Source organism: Arachis ipaensis, chromosome B6 (assembly GCF_059453495.1).
Source record: "Arachis ipaensis isolate K30076 ecotype BB chromosome B6, ASM5945349v1, whole genome shotgun sequence".
NCBI classification, from domain to species: Eukaryota; Viridiplantae; Streptophyta; class Magnoliopsida; order Fabales; family Fabaceae; genus Arachis; species Arachis ipaensis.
In genome coordinates this window covers 152,471,246-152,487,340 of record NC_142441.1, presented here as the reverse complement: position 1 = coordinate 152,487,340, position 16,095 = coordinate 152,471,246, and the positions used below count along the sequence as shown (strand labels likewise).

Below are 16,095 nucleotides of genomic sequence, written 5' to 3'. Positions count from 1 at the left end.
TAAAAAGTAAATATCTTATTGGTAGATAATTTACTCAAAAAATAAATGTTTAATTATTCTCTTGTTCCCTATAATTTTACCAAATTTTCAATTAGGTCTTTATACCTTTTTTCTTTTTAATTAGATATCTACACTGCTTTAAATTTTATAATTAGATCCTTTCTAATGTAAAAAATGTCACAATTAACTGAATATTTTTTTGCAAATTGAAGACATTTATGATTAAAAAATTTTGAGAGAAATATTATGTTAATTTTAACGTTTTTGATATGAAAATAACATAATTACAAAATTAAAAGCAGTGTAAAGATCTAATTAAAATTTTTTTATAGTAATACAAATAAGGAATTCTTATGCTAACATGACGTTCATACATTAAGTTTAGAAATTTATTTGCTTAGGTGTTGCCACTAAAAATTTTTAAAATTTTATTTATAAATTATAAATTATTATTTACTTAGATCGTTACTTTTTAATTTTAAATTATTTTCTTAGGTTATTTTATTTAAGTTGTTACTTTTTTAAATTTTAAATTATTTGTAGATTATTCTTTTAAATTATAAATTATTATTTATTTAAATTATTTACTAGAATTTTTTTAAATTTTATTTATAAATTATAAATTATTATTTGTTTAGGATTGTTACTTTTTAATTTTAAGTATATGCAGGGGAGATGATTAGTTTGGTTTATGAGTTTTTCATTGAGGATAATTGTATTATTAGAAAAATTTGCAAACAAGTTATTACTTATTAGTGAGTATATAGAGAAAGAGATATCTTTTGTTGGATTCAGAAAGCAATTTTTGTTTCAAATGAAGAGAACAAAATTAATAAGTTTTTTTGGCATAGATAATTTTCACTTTACATCTTTATCATATCATCCATTTGTTCTCTGTTTTATTATTATTATTATTTAGTAATATGAAATTCTGATTTTGTTACTCTACTATGGGTGTGTATGAAATTTGGAGGCAACTTTTGATAGCCCAATCTTAAAAAATTCAGTATGAAATTTAATATGAATAATATTAAAGAACCAACACAATTTATTGTTTTTATTCAATAATTAGTCGATAATATTTAAAAATACTAATTTAACGTATGGTTTTAACCTACTGAACTAAATGTGTGAGCTTTTTTTTTTTTTACCAAAGATAGGAGACTCGAACCCACAACTTTTTAATTGAGTATGGAGAGACTAAATGTGTGAGCTGCTTATTATTATTGACTAATATACATTAAAATTATTAATCTTCAAATTTTAATTTTAATTTTAATATGAATAATATTAAAGTACCATTATTAGTATACACTTTTGAAGTTTTGATGCATGAGGAGTAGGGATGGCAATATACCCTACCCGCGGGTACCCAACCCGACCCCACCCGGTCGGGTAGGGTTTTCGTGCGGGTCGGGTAGGGTGCGGGTTGAGCCTCAACCCTACCCGACCAACCCGCACCCTATATATATGTTATATACTTATATAAAAATATATATTTAAGTGGATGTTGAACTAAAGACTTCTTACTAAATACAAAAGATCCTTAGTCATTAAAAGAAGATTATTAATTGATAATTTAATAAACTTTTTTTACATAAAATTCAGTTCTATTTTAAATTATCATCAAGTTATATAATAACATTGTTTTTTTTTTTGTAATCCGCAGGTAGGATCGGGTACCCGTGGGTTAAGAGCGGGTAGGGTTAGAGTTGAGATATTCTCAACCCGCGGGTAGGATAGAGTTGAGCTTATATAAAAATCTTAACTCGCAGGTAGGGTTAGGGTTGACTCCAAACCCTACCCTACCCTACCCATTGCCACCCCTAATGAGGGGGTTCAAGCCTTCAAGGTTCAAACCTAAAATCTAAAATGATGAGGACAATTACACCTATGACTTAGTGCCACATCACAAAAGCATAAACATATTAGTATCAACTTTTCATTTCATACATTATAATATATTTTAAAAAAGTATCTTATTAATTAATTTCTGAAATTCTCACAAATGTCTAGAAATGTAGTGTACCGTCCCCATTGTAAATGGTTTTACACTTTTACTTACCCCAAACAAACTTAAAAGAATGTTGACCACTAAGTTTTATCTTTTTAAATTTACAGTAAATAAACTTATATTTTTATACTTTTATTCCATCTACATTACCAAAAATGTGAGAAAATATTAGATGAAAAAAATTAAAATAGTATTTTTTTTTTCTTTTATAATACCTTTCGATTTGACAAATCAATGATTAGTCCACAACGAATGACAATTTTACTTAAAAATTTACTGCTAACAAAATTGTTGTATACGCAAAGTGAGATTGAACACCATACTTTGAATTGTGAACAAAGTGTTGTGAGGTACTTTTTGTGGGGGCGTTAAAGGAGGTTCTTGAGGTGATAGGCTTAGGATACCGTAAGAGTAAGGCAATGGGCTTTTTAATTACTGTAACTTTTTTGCATCCTACTCATTCCATAATTTGTTTGTTTTTCCATTCAAATATTATTATCCAAATTTAGATCAAAATGCTCTAATTATTGTGATAATTAATTTTCTCTTCAACTGTTATCACAATTAGAGTGTTTCTTAAAGACTTAATCATATGGTCTGCATATATATTTCGCAGGTCCCCCGATAGTTTAATATTCCTCCAAATGTAGATGTAGGTTTTTTTTTTTTTTTTACATATTTAATTTCTGTTGTGTTTCTGATTATATTTGAGAGCTCTGTAATTTTTCTTGAATTATAAGTAGTTCGTGCATCTTCTTCATCAATTTCATATTTTTGACTTGTTGATTTGTGAAGTGATCTTGTGAAAATGAATTTGTGATTTGTTGATGAATTTCATATTGAATCTAAATTTGCATCAACTTCTATCTCTTTTTTTCTTTAAATTTCTGTTGATGCTGCATCGATTTCTTGTTTTGTTGATGGCTGAGATTTGGTTGCTTCTTGGTTGATTTATGGTTGTTGTTGTAGTGGTAATGTAGGCTTAATCTCTTCTCACTCAATGAGCATTATAATCAAACTCGTAATCAAATTATCTTTCACTCTATGAGCATTATAATCAAACTCGGTAAACATGTATAATCAAACTCAATAAACATTTATAATCAAACACAGTAGTCAAATATAGCACTGAATTTTAGCATAATCAAACTCAGCAATCAAATATAACACAGAACCTGAATATAATCAAACTAATTAAATATGTATAATCAAACTCAAATTATAATCAAACTCTTATGACTTATTGGCTCTTGCACAACAATAAACTGGTGCTGGCTGCATAATTCTTCTATCCAATTTATCATCTATGAGCAATTCCTTTACCTCTAATGACATTCTTGGCAACAATATACAGTTCTTGCTTTTGGAGGCTAGAACCAAGAATATCAAATTCAGTAATCGCAAAAAAATTTCAAAATAACAAACTAACATAAAAATTCAAATCACTAACAACAAAGAATTCAGAATCAAAAAATTATAACAAAGACTTCTAATCAAGTATTCAACAATAAAAACTCAGCATTCAAAAACAGAAAACTCAGCATCCAAAGTCAGAAAATCCAAAAACAGAAAAACTAAAAGAATCCATACTCAAAACAAAGAATTCATTGTCAGCATCCAAAGTAAATTCAGAATCACATCACCAACAACCCCCAACCCAGAACACACAATTAACAAAATTTACAACCACCGATAAAATCAATCATCAACTCCAACTCAGAATCTCATCCACAAAATTAATTCATTCTCCTAATAAGCTCATTGATGTAGTTCTCCCTGTTTCCGGCATCTCCTCCTTCAACATAGTGGTTCCTCTTCTTCTTCAAGCCACCCAATGGAGCCTTGAGCTTAAATGGCCAAAGGAAGTTGTTTGCTTCCTTGAAATGGGAACCAACTGTTATGATCTCATGGATAAGATCTTCGATGCAGATAATTCCATGTTCGCCCAGTGCCTGAAGCGTCATCCAAGGAAAGCAGTGAGTAGATAGAATGTATTTGAATTGTATATTCTAATGCTAAAAATAATATTACAGACCTTCTCAATTATGGAGTTGTCGGTTAGGGCAATTCTCTGCTTGTTCAACTTACCAAATCCCCTCTTGTAAATAAGCTCTTTTACACTCTTCAGATTTGGGTATCTACAAAAGGAGAGGATCTGGTACGCTTAGCCCAAAAAATAAGGGATTCATCACATTCAAAAAGGCATGACAGCACAAGTTTACATACCCATAGGTCACATATGGTTCAACCCTGTGAAGCATGTTCATTGTGGCCTTATTAACTTTTAGGAACACACCATTGAAGATCTGTTGCAAAAAAGAAAACAGAGGCAAGGGGATTAAACATTAGTATGGGTACTTTACACAGTGTAAATGGCAAGATTTCAAACAGATAGTATTACTTACAAACAAGTACCAAAAACATTACATATTTTCTTAATTGACTATGTCAAACTTCCATGACACTATATAGCCTCAAGACTTTTGGGCAAATGCAGTGAAAACACACATAAAGCCAAAGAACAAAAACATCAACACTCCCTTGGGGAACATAACAAGTGACAGAGAGAGGATCGAGAATATGAGAGCAGACGTGTTTACTCCCCATTTTTTGTGACTCAACAACAAACAAAAATCTGCCTGTTCTAACATAAATTGAATAGTGTTTAACAAACCTATAAACAGGGACTTGAATTCAAGTTGAAGCACCTCAATGATCATCACATTAAACATGGTTATAAAACAACAGTCATGAACTGTACCACTAGCACCAAGTAAACCATAATAACGCCCACACAAGAAATAACACAATAAAGCTCAACATTCAATGATTATAAGCAGTACCTGTCTCAACCTCAACAACTGCAAGATCTTTCTTGACTTGGGGTCCATGGCATTGATACTGAAAAAACACAGCTCAAACAAGTAAGAATACCCAGATTACAGAATTGGTTAAAACTTGGGACACAGTATAAATAGCATAAATATGGAGTAACAAAGGAAACAAACACATACCCACGGATGCGGATGATAAACAGGAGTTTAGCCTCTGGATCAACATAGAATCCACCTTTCAGCTTTGCTTCCCGCTTCAATTGGATCAGCTCCTTTTCCTGTAATATAAAAGCGGGTCAATGTGGCAGAGAAAAATGCAAAGCGCAATAAAGGAAACAGAAACAAACATTAAAACAGAGAAAAAGGGAAATAGGTTAAGGTGAAATGCAACCTGCTCCTGGTATTCCTTTGCATATTGCTTTGCCCTGCTGTAAATGAGCTTGCGGCTCTCAGCTCTCTTCTTCTTTGCAGCATTAAGCTCCTCCTTTTTCTTCAAGGCCCATTCCTCCTCCCTCTTCTGCTTCTTAAGCACAGACTCGGGAACAATTGCTTTCACCTCCTCACCCATCTCTGCCATTCATTCAAAATAAAAATCTCAGTTATAATTAACATCCAACAAAGAATTCATTAGTTTCAATTATTATACTAACACATTTCAGCTCCAACTCAAAAGCTAAATGTTCAGTGTTTCAAATAAGAAAACTACATGCTCTCTTAAACAATAAAAAATAGGTCCTTCCAATGTTTTTTAACAATGAAAATCCATTTACATCAAATTCATACTAAGAACAGAGAACTTCCATTGTTTTTTTAACAATGATAATCCAATTTTCCACACAACATGCTGAATACAAGCTAATCAGATCACGAGATATAATAGGAATAGTACGGACAAATCAAACGAGCGACAGAAAAGAAATGAAGCCGAAGCAAGGAATGAAAATCAACACAATTGAATGAGACAGATAATGAACAAGACATAATCATAAAAATAATACACAGAATTAAATTAAAAAAAAGGGAGTTTGATCATGAAAGCATTGAAAGAATCTTATCAAACACTTGGTATGCACTTCATTCGCTAATACAAGAAATACCTAATACAACTTAATCAATCACTCCGTCCCCACCCCGACCTCTAAAAGGAGATTGTGCAATATCCGAGAAGGAGACGACCAATGAAGGGAGCAACAACAAGCCGACGCACGGACTAATAAAATTATTAAAATTTAATATGCATATAGCTATTATAAAAACTAAAGCAGTAACTAGGTAAAAATATTTGTACATTTCAGTGTAAAAGAGTCATGCATATCATAATTAAATCAATTTTCTTTTTTATTCTCAAATTCTATTTCACTCTATGACTTATTGGCTCTTGCACAACAATAAACTGGTGCTGGCTGCATAATTCTTCTATCCAATTTATCATCTCTGAGCAATTCCTTTACCTCTAATTACATTCTTGGCAACAATATACAGTTCTTGCTTTTGGAGGCTAGAACCAAGAAGATCAAATTCAGTAAACACAAAAAAAAAATTCAAAATAACAAACTTACATAAAAATTCAAATCACTAACAACAAAGAATTCAGAATCAAAAAATTATAACAAAGACTTCTAATCAAGTATTCAACAATAAAAACTCAGCATTCAAAAACAGAAAACTCAGCATCCAAAGTCAGAAAATCCAAAAACAGAAAAACTAAAAGAATCCATACTCAAAAGTCAAAACAAAGAATTCATACTCAGCATCCAAAGTAAATTCAGAATCACATCACCAACAACGCCCAACTCAGAACACACAATTAACAAAATTAACAACCACCGTTAAAATCAATCATCAACTCCAACTCAGAATCTCATCCACAAAATTAACTCAGCAAGAAAAATTCAACAAAATCATTGAAATTAACCATCAACCATTATTTCAAAAAATTAGCAACATCATAAATTGAAGCAACAGCGCTTACCAACAACAAGGGAGGAAGGGAAGTGTCGGTGAGGGAGGAAGGAAACTCAGATCGGACAGAGGGAGGAAACAGAGAGGGCTCGAAGGAGACTGGCTTGACGACATCACAAAAATAACATAAATCACAGAACAATTCGTAAAATACAAAAATTAACTCACAGACATCTCAAAAACATATAAATTACATAAATCACGGATTACACAAAGAATCACATAAATAATAGAAATCAGAATTAGAAACAGAAATATAAATTATAATTAACCTAAATTATAATTAACCTGTCTCTCAGAAATCATAACACTGCTACTGTAATTAACAAATGCTTCAAAATCAAAGTAAATGAAAATTTCAGAGTTCACGGAAGGTGACTTACCGGAGAGCAGAGCAGCTGTTGGCGAAAACGAAGAAGAGGCGCAGACGCGAAGACCGGCGAAAATGGCGAACACTGGAAGACGGCGACGACTCAAGGGCGCGACGACTCACTGCTGTAGTGAGCGGTGACGTCGAGAGTGAAAGGGGAGGATCTTAGCGTTGGCGGTGAGGGGCTGAGGGGGTAGGATGTGGCGGTCGGCGGGGGTGAATGATGAGACCGTGAGAAGAGAGTGTTTGAGAGTGATTTTTGAGAGGACTGAGGAGTGAGAGTGACGGCTAGGGTGAGGAGGTTCTTACATGACATATATATAATAAAAAAAAGTGTGGAAACCAACTAAATTGTGGAAATGGATCCTTTCAATTTTTTTAACAATGGAAGAAGTAAAATGGATCTCTCACCATTAATTTTTTTAGTGGAACTAATAATAAATATGAGAGAAAAAATAATGAAAGATTAGAGATTATACTTTACACTCTTAATTTTTTTAACAATTGAAAAAATTCATTCCCTTAAAGTATAGGACAACTAAGCTATTTTTTTTTATTTATTTTAAAATTCCAAAAATTAAGATGGTAAAAGATGATTTTTTTTGTTTTATTTTGTAATATATTTATGAGTAGAGTATCGTTTTTGTCCTTAACGTTTGGGGTAAGTCCCAAAGTTGTCCCTAACGTTTCAATCGTCCTATTTAAGTCCCTAACGTTTCAAAACGGACTCAATGTTGTCCTGCCGTTAGGGATCCGTTAACAGAATTGACGGCAGGACAAAATTGAGACGATTTTGAAATGTAAGGGACTTAAATAGAACAAAAACATTGTGGACAAAAATGATACATAGAAATAAATTTTAATTTTATTCTTCAATAATATTCAATTATTTTACGTAATATTCAATTATTTTTTAATCACATCTAAATAGATTACACTTAATCATATTACTTTCATTTTAAATAAATTAATTTTTTATAATTTTAGTCTTAAAGATTTTTAGTTATTATGAAATATTTGCAAAATGACTAGTATATAAACTTGCAGAAAAGAAAAAAATAATATATATACAATAAAATATAAATTATATCTTTTGTCTCTAATGTATCAAAATTTTTTAAAATTATAAAAAAATAAACTTATTTAAAATGAAAGTAATGTGATTAAGTGTAATTTATTTAGATATAATTAAAAAATAATTGAATACTATGTACAGTAAAAAATTAATATTATTAAAAGATAAAATTAAATTAAAATTTATTTTTATGTATCGTTTTTGTCCCTAACGTTTTCGTCCTATTTAAGTCCCTAATGTTTCAAAATCGTCTCAATTTTGTCCTGCCGTCAATTCTATTAACGGATCCCTAATGGTAGGACAACATTGAGTCAATTTTGAAACGTTAGGGACTTAAATAGAACGATTGAAATGTTAGGGACAACTTTGGAACTTACCCCAAATGTTGAGACAAAAATGATACTTTACTCTATATTTATTTTTAGGGTTAGGTCCATTTTTAGTTGGTTTTCTAGTAAAACGATATAATAATTAATAAAGGGCATTTTATTTTAGTCTCTTCACATATGCAGATATTACACGGGTTTTTACAGTTCCCATATTTGTTCTTCGACAGTAAATTCCTGTAGATATTCGTTTCACCGGGGGTTTTGTCATTCCTAAATAAATTTAGGGTTTGAGCTTTAAAGAAAGAAGAGCAAGACTATTATTTTTTTTTTTAATCTAAAGCTGCGTCGTTTCGAGGGTCATCACTAAATCGAAAATTTAAAATAACTTGTTCGATTTTGTCAATTCATCAATTAATTGTTGATTCAACCAATTTTTTACTGGACGTTTTAAACATTATCCAAACCAACCACAAAAAAATTGATGATTTCATTGGAGTATAATAAATTAAGCAAAAAAAAAAAAAAAAACTACTCTATATGATTGAGTTTTGGAATATTTAATAAATTTGTAAAATTCTCACAATGGTCTAAAAATATAATGTACCATCCCCATTATAAATGGTTTTACCCTAAACAAACCTAAAAGAAGATGAAATATTAAATTTTATATTTCATATTTTTAAATTTATAGTGAATAAATAAACTTACAATTTTATTTCATTTGCATTACAATTTTAGTTAGATAGAATAAAAATTATTTCATCTGCAGACGAAGACTAGGGATTGACACCGAATTCGAGAAAAGAGGTGCGATTGTTGAATGAAGAAGAAGGGCGGACGACCAGACGACCAGACGACGAAGGTGGTGCCTGAGCTTGATGGACGACGGCAGTCCTTGCGGCGCTGGTGGAGAAGTTAGGGTTTCAAGTGGCAGCTCTCTGAAGAAGAAAAAAGGGTAGCTGGGTAGGGTTTCAAGGTTTTTTTTTTTCCTATTAAACTTCAAACAGCACTGTTTAAGTAAAATCGATTGGGTCTCAGTTCAGTCCGACTGGCCGGTTCAACGGTTTACAAATAATTTTTAATTTGTGACTTTTTTCTTTTAAACGAACCACAAAAAATGTCCAATTCGTGGTTAGACCGATCCGACCAACCGGTCCGATCCGATTTTTCAGAACCATATTTTTGAGTTCTAGCAATAAGGATGGAGTTATTGTCGTCCTATAATTTGCTAGAGCGGAGTTATTTAACGATAATATTCATTCACAATTTTCTCAAAATATGTTTTTTTTTTTTTTTTGAAATTTTACCCTTTGTGCAATAAATTAAAATGTTTAGAAAATAGTTTTACAAAATTCCATGTATGGCACAAAGATGTTCTTTGATTTTGAAGATGAAAATGTCATTCAATATAGAAACAGGTGTGTATGTTTCTTTTTTTTTTTTATTCTTTAGCTTTAAACTATTTGTGTGTCATCTAATGTAATTTTTTTCTTTATTTATTTAGTATTGCAAGATCTGAATGACCTAGCCTAGAGGCAATATCGGCAGAATTTCAAATGAGGCTACATTCATAAAAGTTTATCAAGGCAAAAACTATTGAGCAGTTAAAGAATTAGATAGATAATTTAAAAAAATTGGAAAAAAATTAATTCATTGTCATAGATTATTTTTATTTATTCATCTTAATTATTTAAGTTTAATTTTTAGATTTAAAAACTCACCGAATTAGGAGATTTGTTTAGTTTTTATATTCAAATTAAACTTAAATTTGTTTTTAAGTTCAAATTATATTTAAATTTTATTTTTGCTATCAATCTGTCATATTATGTTTTTTCTTCTCACGTTAAACCAATAAATTTTTTTTTTTAGAATGTTGTTTGTGTTGTCTTGGCTATCTGCCATAAATTATATTATGGATACTCCAAAGTAATGGTACGGCCAATATAAATATAAAAAGTCTACTTATGTTCTTACAAAAACTTTCAAATGTTCAAATTATGACGAAACTAAAAAGATTATTCTTAATTTATATTTTCTGATTAAATTAAAGACAAGCATTAGAAATTAAAAGGTGATAAAAAAAATTAACATTAATATATAGTTGATACAATTAAATAGGATATGTTAAAAAAGAATTTTTAATTCAAATTACTATATTCCTAAGTGAACAACAAATATTTAATATTAATATTCTCATTCTAATTTTTATTTGCTAATTAGAAAATTCTATTTAAAATTTTAAAATTTTAATACTAATTCCTAATTAAGTAACTTCTTAACCGTTTGATTTTTAAATTTAATTTTTTTATATGTTATATCTATAAATTTTTTCTTTACTTAATTCACATTGTTATCTTTCAGGTTGTGTTTGTTTCCGAAAATAAGACAAGATAAGACACTGAGAAAAAAATATAAATAATAGAGACATAAAATTTTGTGATATTGTATTCTGTTTGGTGATAAACTAGAACAATGTATGAAAATTTAATTTATTTTCATTTTTTAATTCAAAAAATTTAAGACAAAAAAATAATAATAAAAAATATAATTATAAAAAAGTAACAAGAATAATAAAAAAATAAAAAATAAATTATATCCCTTGTTAGTGTAGATAGACACAAAATATTAATTCAATATTTTTTGATACATTGTCTTTATTCATATTTCCTCTATTAAATACAATTTAATGTCTATATATTATTGTCTCAGTATCTCTGTAAACAAATATAATCTTAAATTGTATTTGCATAATAGAAATATTCTTTCTCTCTTTTTAAATTACAAACTATTCATTTTCAATCTCCTTATTTAAATATATATGAATTTTATATTATTTCATTATTATGCATTTCTCTATGCTTAATTATAGTGAGACTATCTATGTTAACTTGTATATTAACCTATTTAAAAACTGGGCATATGCACCTTTACATATGTTGGGCAATTCACGAAAAAAGATATTTATCTTTTAAAAGTATGGAAATACAACTTTTATAATTTAGATACGAAAATACATTTTTTTACAAATGTATGTAAGGAAAAGTTTAGGGGTCAGCAACTTTGTTAAATTTTGGCCAGCATATAACCAGCAAAGAAAAGTGAGCTATTGGATGAAATCTCACACCAATCTCATACCATTAAAACCATCATTGATGGCTACTTGATGACTATAAATCACAAAAGTTACTTGCCCATATCATTCCTCTCTATGTAAACCGTGAAAGGGGTCCCACGGATTTAAAATACACGTTGATGAAATACACGGATTTTAAGTCGCCGGAAGGATTTCACACTTTACGTTGATGAAGCATGTTGGAAGAAACTGTAATACGGGTTCCACGATTTCTGTGAGAATGTAAAACATGTATAAACCGTGGGAGAAATCTAACGGTTTATACACGAGTTTCACTATATATACCAACCTAGAGTGTGTGAGATATATTTACATTTATTATTTGTATTGTCAACGAAATAAGACTATATTTTATAGTACATTTTGAATTTATTCAAATTATAAAAATGATATAATTTTAAACGATTTGGATAATATTAATTTGATTTATACTTTTTAATCTAATTCAATTTTATGCAAATGATTGATTTATATAGTACTAATTTAAATTTATTTTTCAAACTATTTTAATTTAATCTAATATAATTTGAATTAAATAGAATTATATTCTATTTAAATTTTAATTTTTTAATTTAAGTATCTCATTCAAATTTTTTGTACATATATTCAAATAATATTTTAATTTTTTAATACGTATATTTATATATATTTATTTAAATAATACTCTAAAATTTTTATTTTACTCCAAAATATTTAAAATTTAAATAAATATAATTTAAATTTTTAAAATTTTAAACCTTATTATTTAGATGATATATAATTTCATATATTTTCTAATAATTTTTTTAATAACTTAAGAAGGATAAATTAAAAAAAAAAAAAGCTTCAAGAGAAGTTGCAAGCCTATAACATCATTTGGGATAAGCATTTGAAAGTCTCGCCATGTAAACAACCATTTAGTGTATTCAATTTTTTCTTTTAACTAAGTTTAAATGTACTCCATATTTTGGACTATTATTTTAGAATCTTTTCAATTTTTTAAGTGTAAAACAAATAAAAGGACAAATGACTGAAATAAAAATGACACTCTACTATCCATAGTTATCAGAATCGAACCGGTAATCGACTCGGTCATACGACTGGGTTACTGGTTCAACCGGTGAGTCACTAATTTATTCGGTTGACCCGATCATAATTAAAAAATATATAAAATTATAAAAATAAAAATAAAAGTTATATGCATATTTTTGAAAATATATTAATAATAATTAAATATCAATTTTTATATATAATTATTGTTGAAAAAATGATAATAAATTAGTCACTAATACAAAATATTTTTTCAATTTAAATAAAAAAAGATAACGTAATCAATATCAATATATTTACATCCTATGAGTTGTTACTTATTTGGTATTGATGTGAATCTAATGTTAAAACTTAAAAGGATAAAAAATAAAATAAAATAAAAAATCATTCACATTTTGTTATATATATATATATATATATATATATATATATATTTTGGTCAAAGATATGACTAAGAAGCAAAATTGGCATAGTGGTTAGGGAAATAGTTGAGGAAGCTCCTACAATGGTTCGGCGACCTGCGACGGGTCTAGTGCTACCTGAGGTGCGAATTGGCCGTTTTAAACGGATTTGACCACTATTAATCGGTTCAAATGCATGTTCAGTCCAATTAACTAACTGAATCGGTCGTGTAAACCGTGGTTCGGCGGCCCGCAGGTACACCGTAGATCCGCGGTGGGTCTAGTGCTACCTGAGGTGCGAACTGGCCAGTTTTAAACGGGTTTGACCACTGTTAATCGGTTCAAATACATGTTCGGTCCAATTAACCAACTGAATTGGTCGTGTAAATCATGGAACCCCTCCAGTGATTTACGTCTATTTCAAATCCGTAGGACTCCTTCCACGGTTTATATAAATTTGTAGAAAGTTGCATCTTCATATCCAAATTACAAAAGTTGTATGTTCGTAATTTTAAAAGCCAAATATTTTATTTTCTTAAATTGCCCTTATTTATATATCTATTCAAATTTCAAAGCGTTATTATGTAAATGACAATGACAATATTATACTAAATTAAAAAAAGTTATTATACAAAGCCGAAGAAAGTGTTATATTAAACTCAAAAATTTAGAATTATAAAATATTATTTTTGATTTATAATGTCAAATTAAAAGATAAATTCGTTAACACTAGTATATATAGAAATTTAATTAAAAATTAGATGAAATTATAAGAACACAATTAAACAAAAAAAAGCTAACGAATTATAGTTAAAATGACATAGTCTTCTTATTCTTATTTAGAGGTCTCAAATTCGAGTGACTCCTAAATTTAAAAAATAAAAAATAAAAAATAATAATTCATTGTTACAAAAAAAAAAAAAAAAAGGCAACTTCGTTATCCTGCCCTATAAGTTATAACTCTATCTTCAACATACAAATCCCTTCATATCCAACCAAAGCTTCCATTTTCGCGAAGGTAGTTACAGTTGCAGACATGGCAGCTTCACTCTCATCCCTCACTTCCTCCTTCTCTTCACTCTCCTTCTCTTCTCACGTTTCCCAAAGACCCCACGCGCTCACGCTCCCTCCCTCGCGCGTCTCTAAATCAACTACATTCCCCTCCCTCGCTGTCTCTGCCTCTTCCGCCGCCGCTGCCGTTTCTCCGGCGGAGCCAGAAACTGTTGACCTCAGGCGCCTCGTCAAGTCCAGACTTCCCGGTGGATTCGCCGCTCAAACCATCATTGGTACCGGTCGCCGGAAGTCTGCCATAGCTCGTGTTGTTCTTCAAGAAGGAACCGGGAAATTCATCATCAATTACCGTGATGCTAAGGTTAATTTCGCATTCCAAGTTCAATTTCACTTTGTTATTAAGTAAAAAATTTGATCTTGTGTGTGCTTGTTCATAAAGCTAAGGTTAATTTAGTTTTTAATTCTAACTTTAATTGATTTTGTCATTAAGCAAAAATTTGAGCTTTGGTTTTAATTTTAGTAGTAGAATTCTTGTCTTAGGTATGTGTGTGTTTTCATCAATGTGTGTAAGGATAATTTCATTGTAAGTTCAATTGATTTTGTTATTAACTGAGATCTGCAGATGCTTATATGGCTGAAATATTCAAATACCTTACCAGTGGTTCTTTGTCTATTGATACTTGAGAATGTAATTAAGTCATATGAGATGTGTTTTTTCATTCTAAGTTAAATTAGTTTCTCTATTAAGTAAAGATTTTAGCTGAAGTATGCAATTGGATCTGTATATATGGATGAAATAGGAATGGTATGTATGTGTATTATTGTTTTAAATATTGGTGGTAGTAGTTGTAGTTGTATTGTACTTGTAGTTAAAGATGAAGAATAGCTGCTTATGTTGTTCATTAAATAAAATATGTTGTTATAGTGTGCGTTCACTTTCGAGTGTGATTGGTTTAGGTGGAAATAGGAGTATAGGACAGTAGTAGTTCATGGTTGATTACGAATGAAAATTACTTGATGCTTGCTTGATAGTTGATACAGCTAAAATTGATTCTGATTTTCACTTCGCATAGCATTTTTTGATCTCTTGCCGTCTTCTAATGTCTATTCACTTTGTTATTAAACATAGTTTAGCCAAGGTTTGCAGTTTGATCTGTTTATATGTAATATGTCATATATGTTTCACAGGAATATCTTCAGGGAAACCCATTGTGGCTTCAATACATTAGGGTTCCCTTAATAACTCTTGGATATGAAAATAGTTACGATGTTTTCATCAAAGCCGAGGGTGGTGGCCTCTCTGGTCAAGCGCAAGCAATTTCCCTCGGTATTGCCCGCGCCCTGCTGAAGGTGAGTGAAGATCACAGACAACCTTTGAGACAAGAAGGGCTTCTGACTAGAGATTCTAGAGTGGTTGAAAGGAAGAAACCTGGTCTGAAGAAAGCTCGTAAAGCACCTCAGTATTCCAAACGTTGAGGTCGAAATCATACATGTATGGTTTTTGTCTTTTTCTTTCCTTTGTGTCTCTGTAATTGATTACATCTTAAACAATATCAATTGTTCTCATTTTAGTTGTAGATTTCCTTTTAGAAATGTTAAGGAGAAATTAAATAGTTCCCATGGCTTCTGTATACATAACCATGTCCTTTGTTTCTACTTATTTTTCCTTTTTCTGTATCAACCTACATTGAATTTGGAATTGTAGGCATGCTATGAGTATGATTTTACTGTGTTGTATCCTTTATCCCCTCTAGTCTCAACAAAAATCATTATGGTAAATTATACTAACCTTTCTTGAGGTAAGTGATGTTACACACGGCACATGTTCATATAAAAATGTTGTATGTCATATAACTTAAATCTCATGAGAACCTGAGAGGTTAATGTATACTTTTATAAATACAAGAGTGTGCTTAACCTCAGAAAGATTAGTGTAA

At 30.0% G+C, this 16,095-nt stretch overlaps 2 protein-coding genes across 5 annotated transcripts; one reads left to right on the top strand and one right to left on the bottom strand.

The window, feature by feature from the left end:
* Positions 1-3,476: 3,476 nt before the first annotated feature.
* LOC107605722 (large ribosomal subunit protein uL30w) lies at positions 3,477-8,721 on the bottom strand. 4 transcript variants are annotated; one of them, XM_088490289.1, is made up of 8 exons: positions 8,664-8,721; positions 7,194-7,546; positions 5,240-5,418; positions 5,029-5,126; positions 4,858-4,915; positions 4,241-4,320; positions 4,050-4,152; positions 3,477-3,966 (listed from the first exon to the last, which is right to left on the bottom strand). In XM_088490289.1, the coding sequence occupies exons 3-8, from the start codon at positions 5,414-5,416 to the stop codon at positions 3,751-3,753; spliced, it is 732 nt and encodes a 243-aa protein (XP_088346415.1). In that variant the 5' UTR covers positions 5,417-5,418; positions 7,194-7,546; positions 8,664-8,721; the 3' UTR covers positions 3,477-3,750. The 4 variants fall into 4 exon arrangements, with proteins under 4 accessions (XP_088346415.1, XP_088346414.1, XP_088346416.1 ...); XM_088490288.1 differs by lacking the exon at positions 8,664-8,721 and adding an exon at positions 6,821-6,909 and having other exon boundaries at positions 7,194-7,473; XM_088490290.1 differs by lacking the exon at positions 8,664-8,721 and adding an exon at positions 6,821-6,913 and having other exon boundaries at positions 7,194-7,470.
* A 5,296-nt stretch (positions 8,722-14,017) lies between these two features.
* Positions 14,018-15,902, top strand: RPS9 (ribosomal protein S9). Its single transcript, XM_016307686.2, has 2 exons — positions 14,018-14,519; positions 15,347-15,902. The coding sequence occupies exons 1-2, from the start codon at positions 14,184-14,186 to the stop codon at positions 15,632-15,634; spliced, it is 624 nt and encodes a 207-aa protein (XP_016163172.1). The 5' UTR covers positions 14,018-14,183; the 3' UTR covers positions 15,635-15,902.
* Positions 15,903-16,095: the final 193 nt, after the last annotated feature.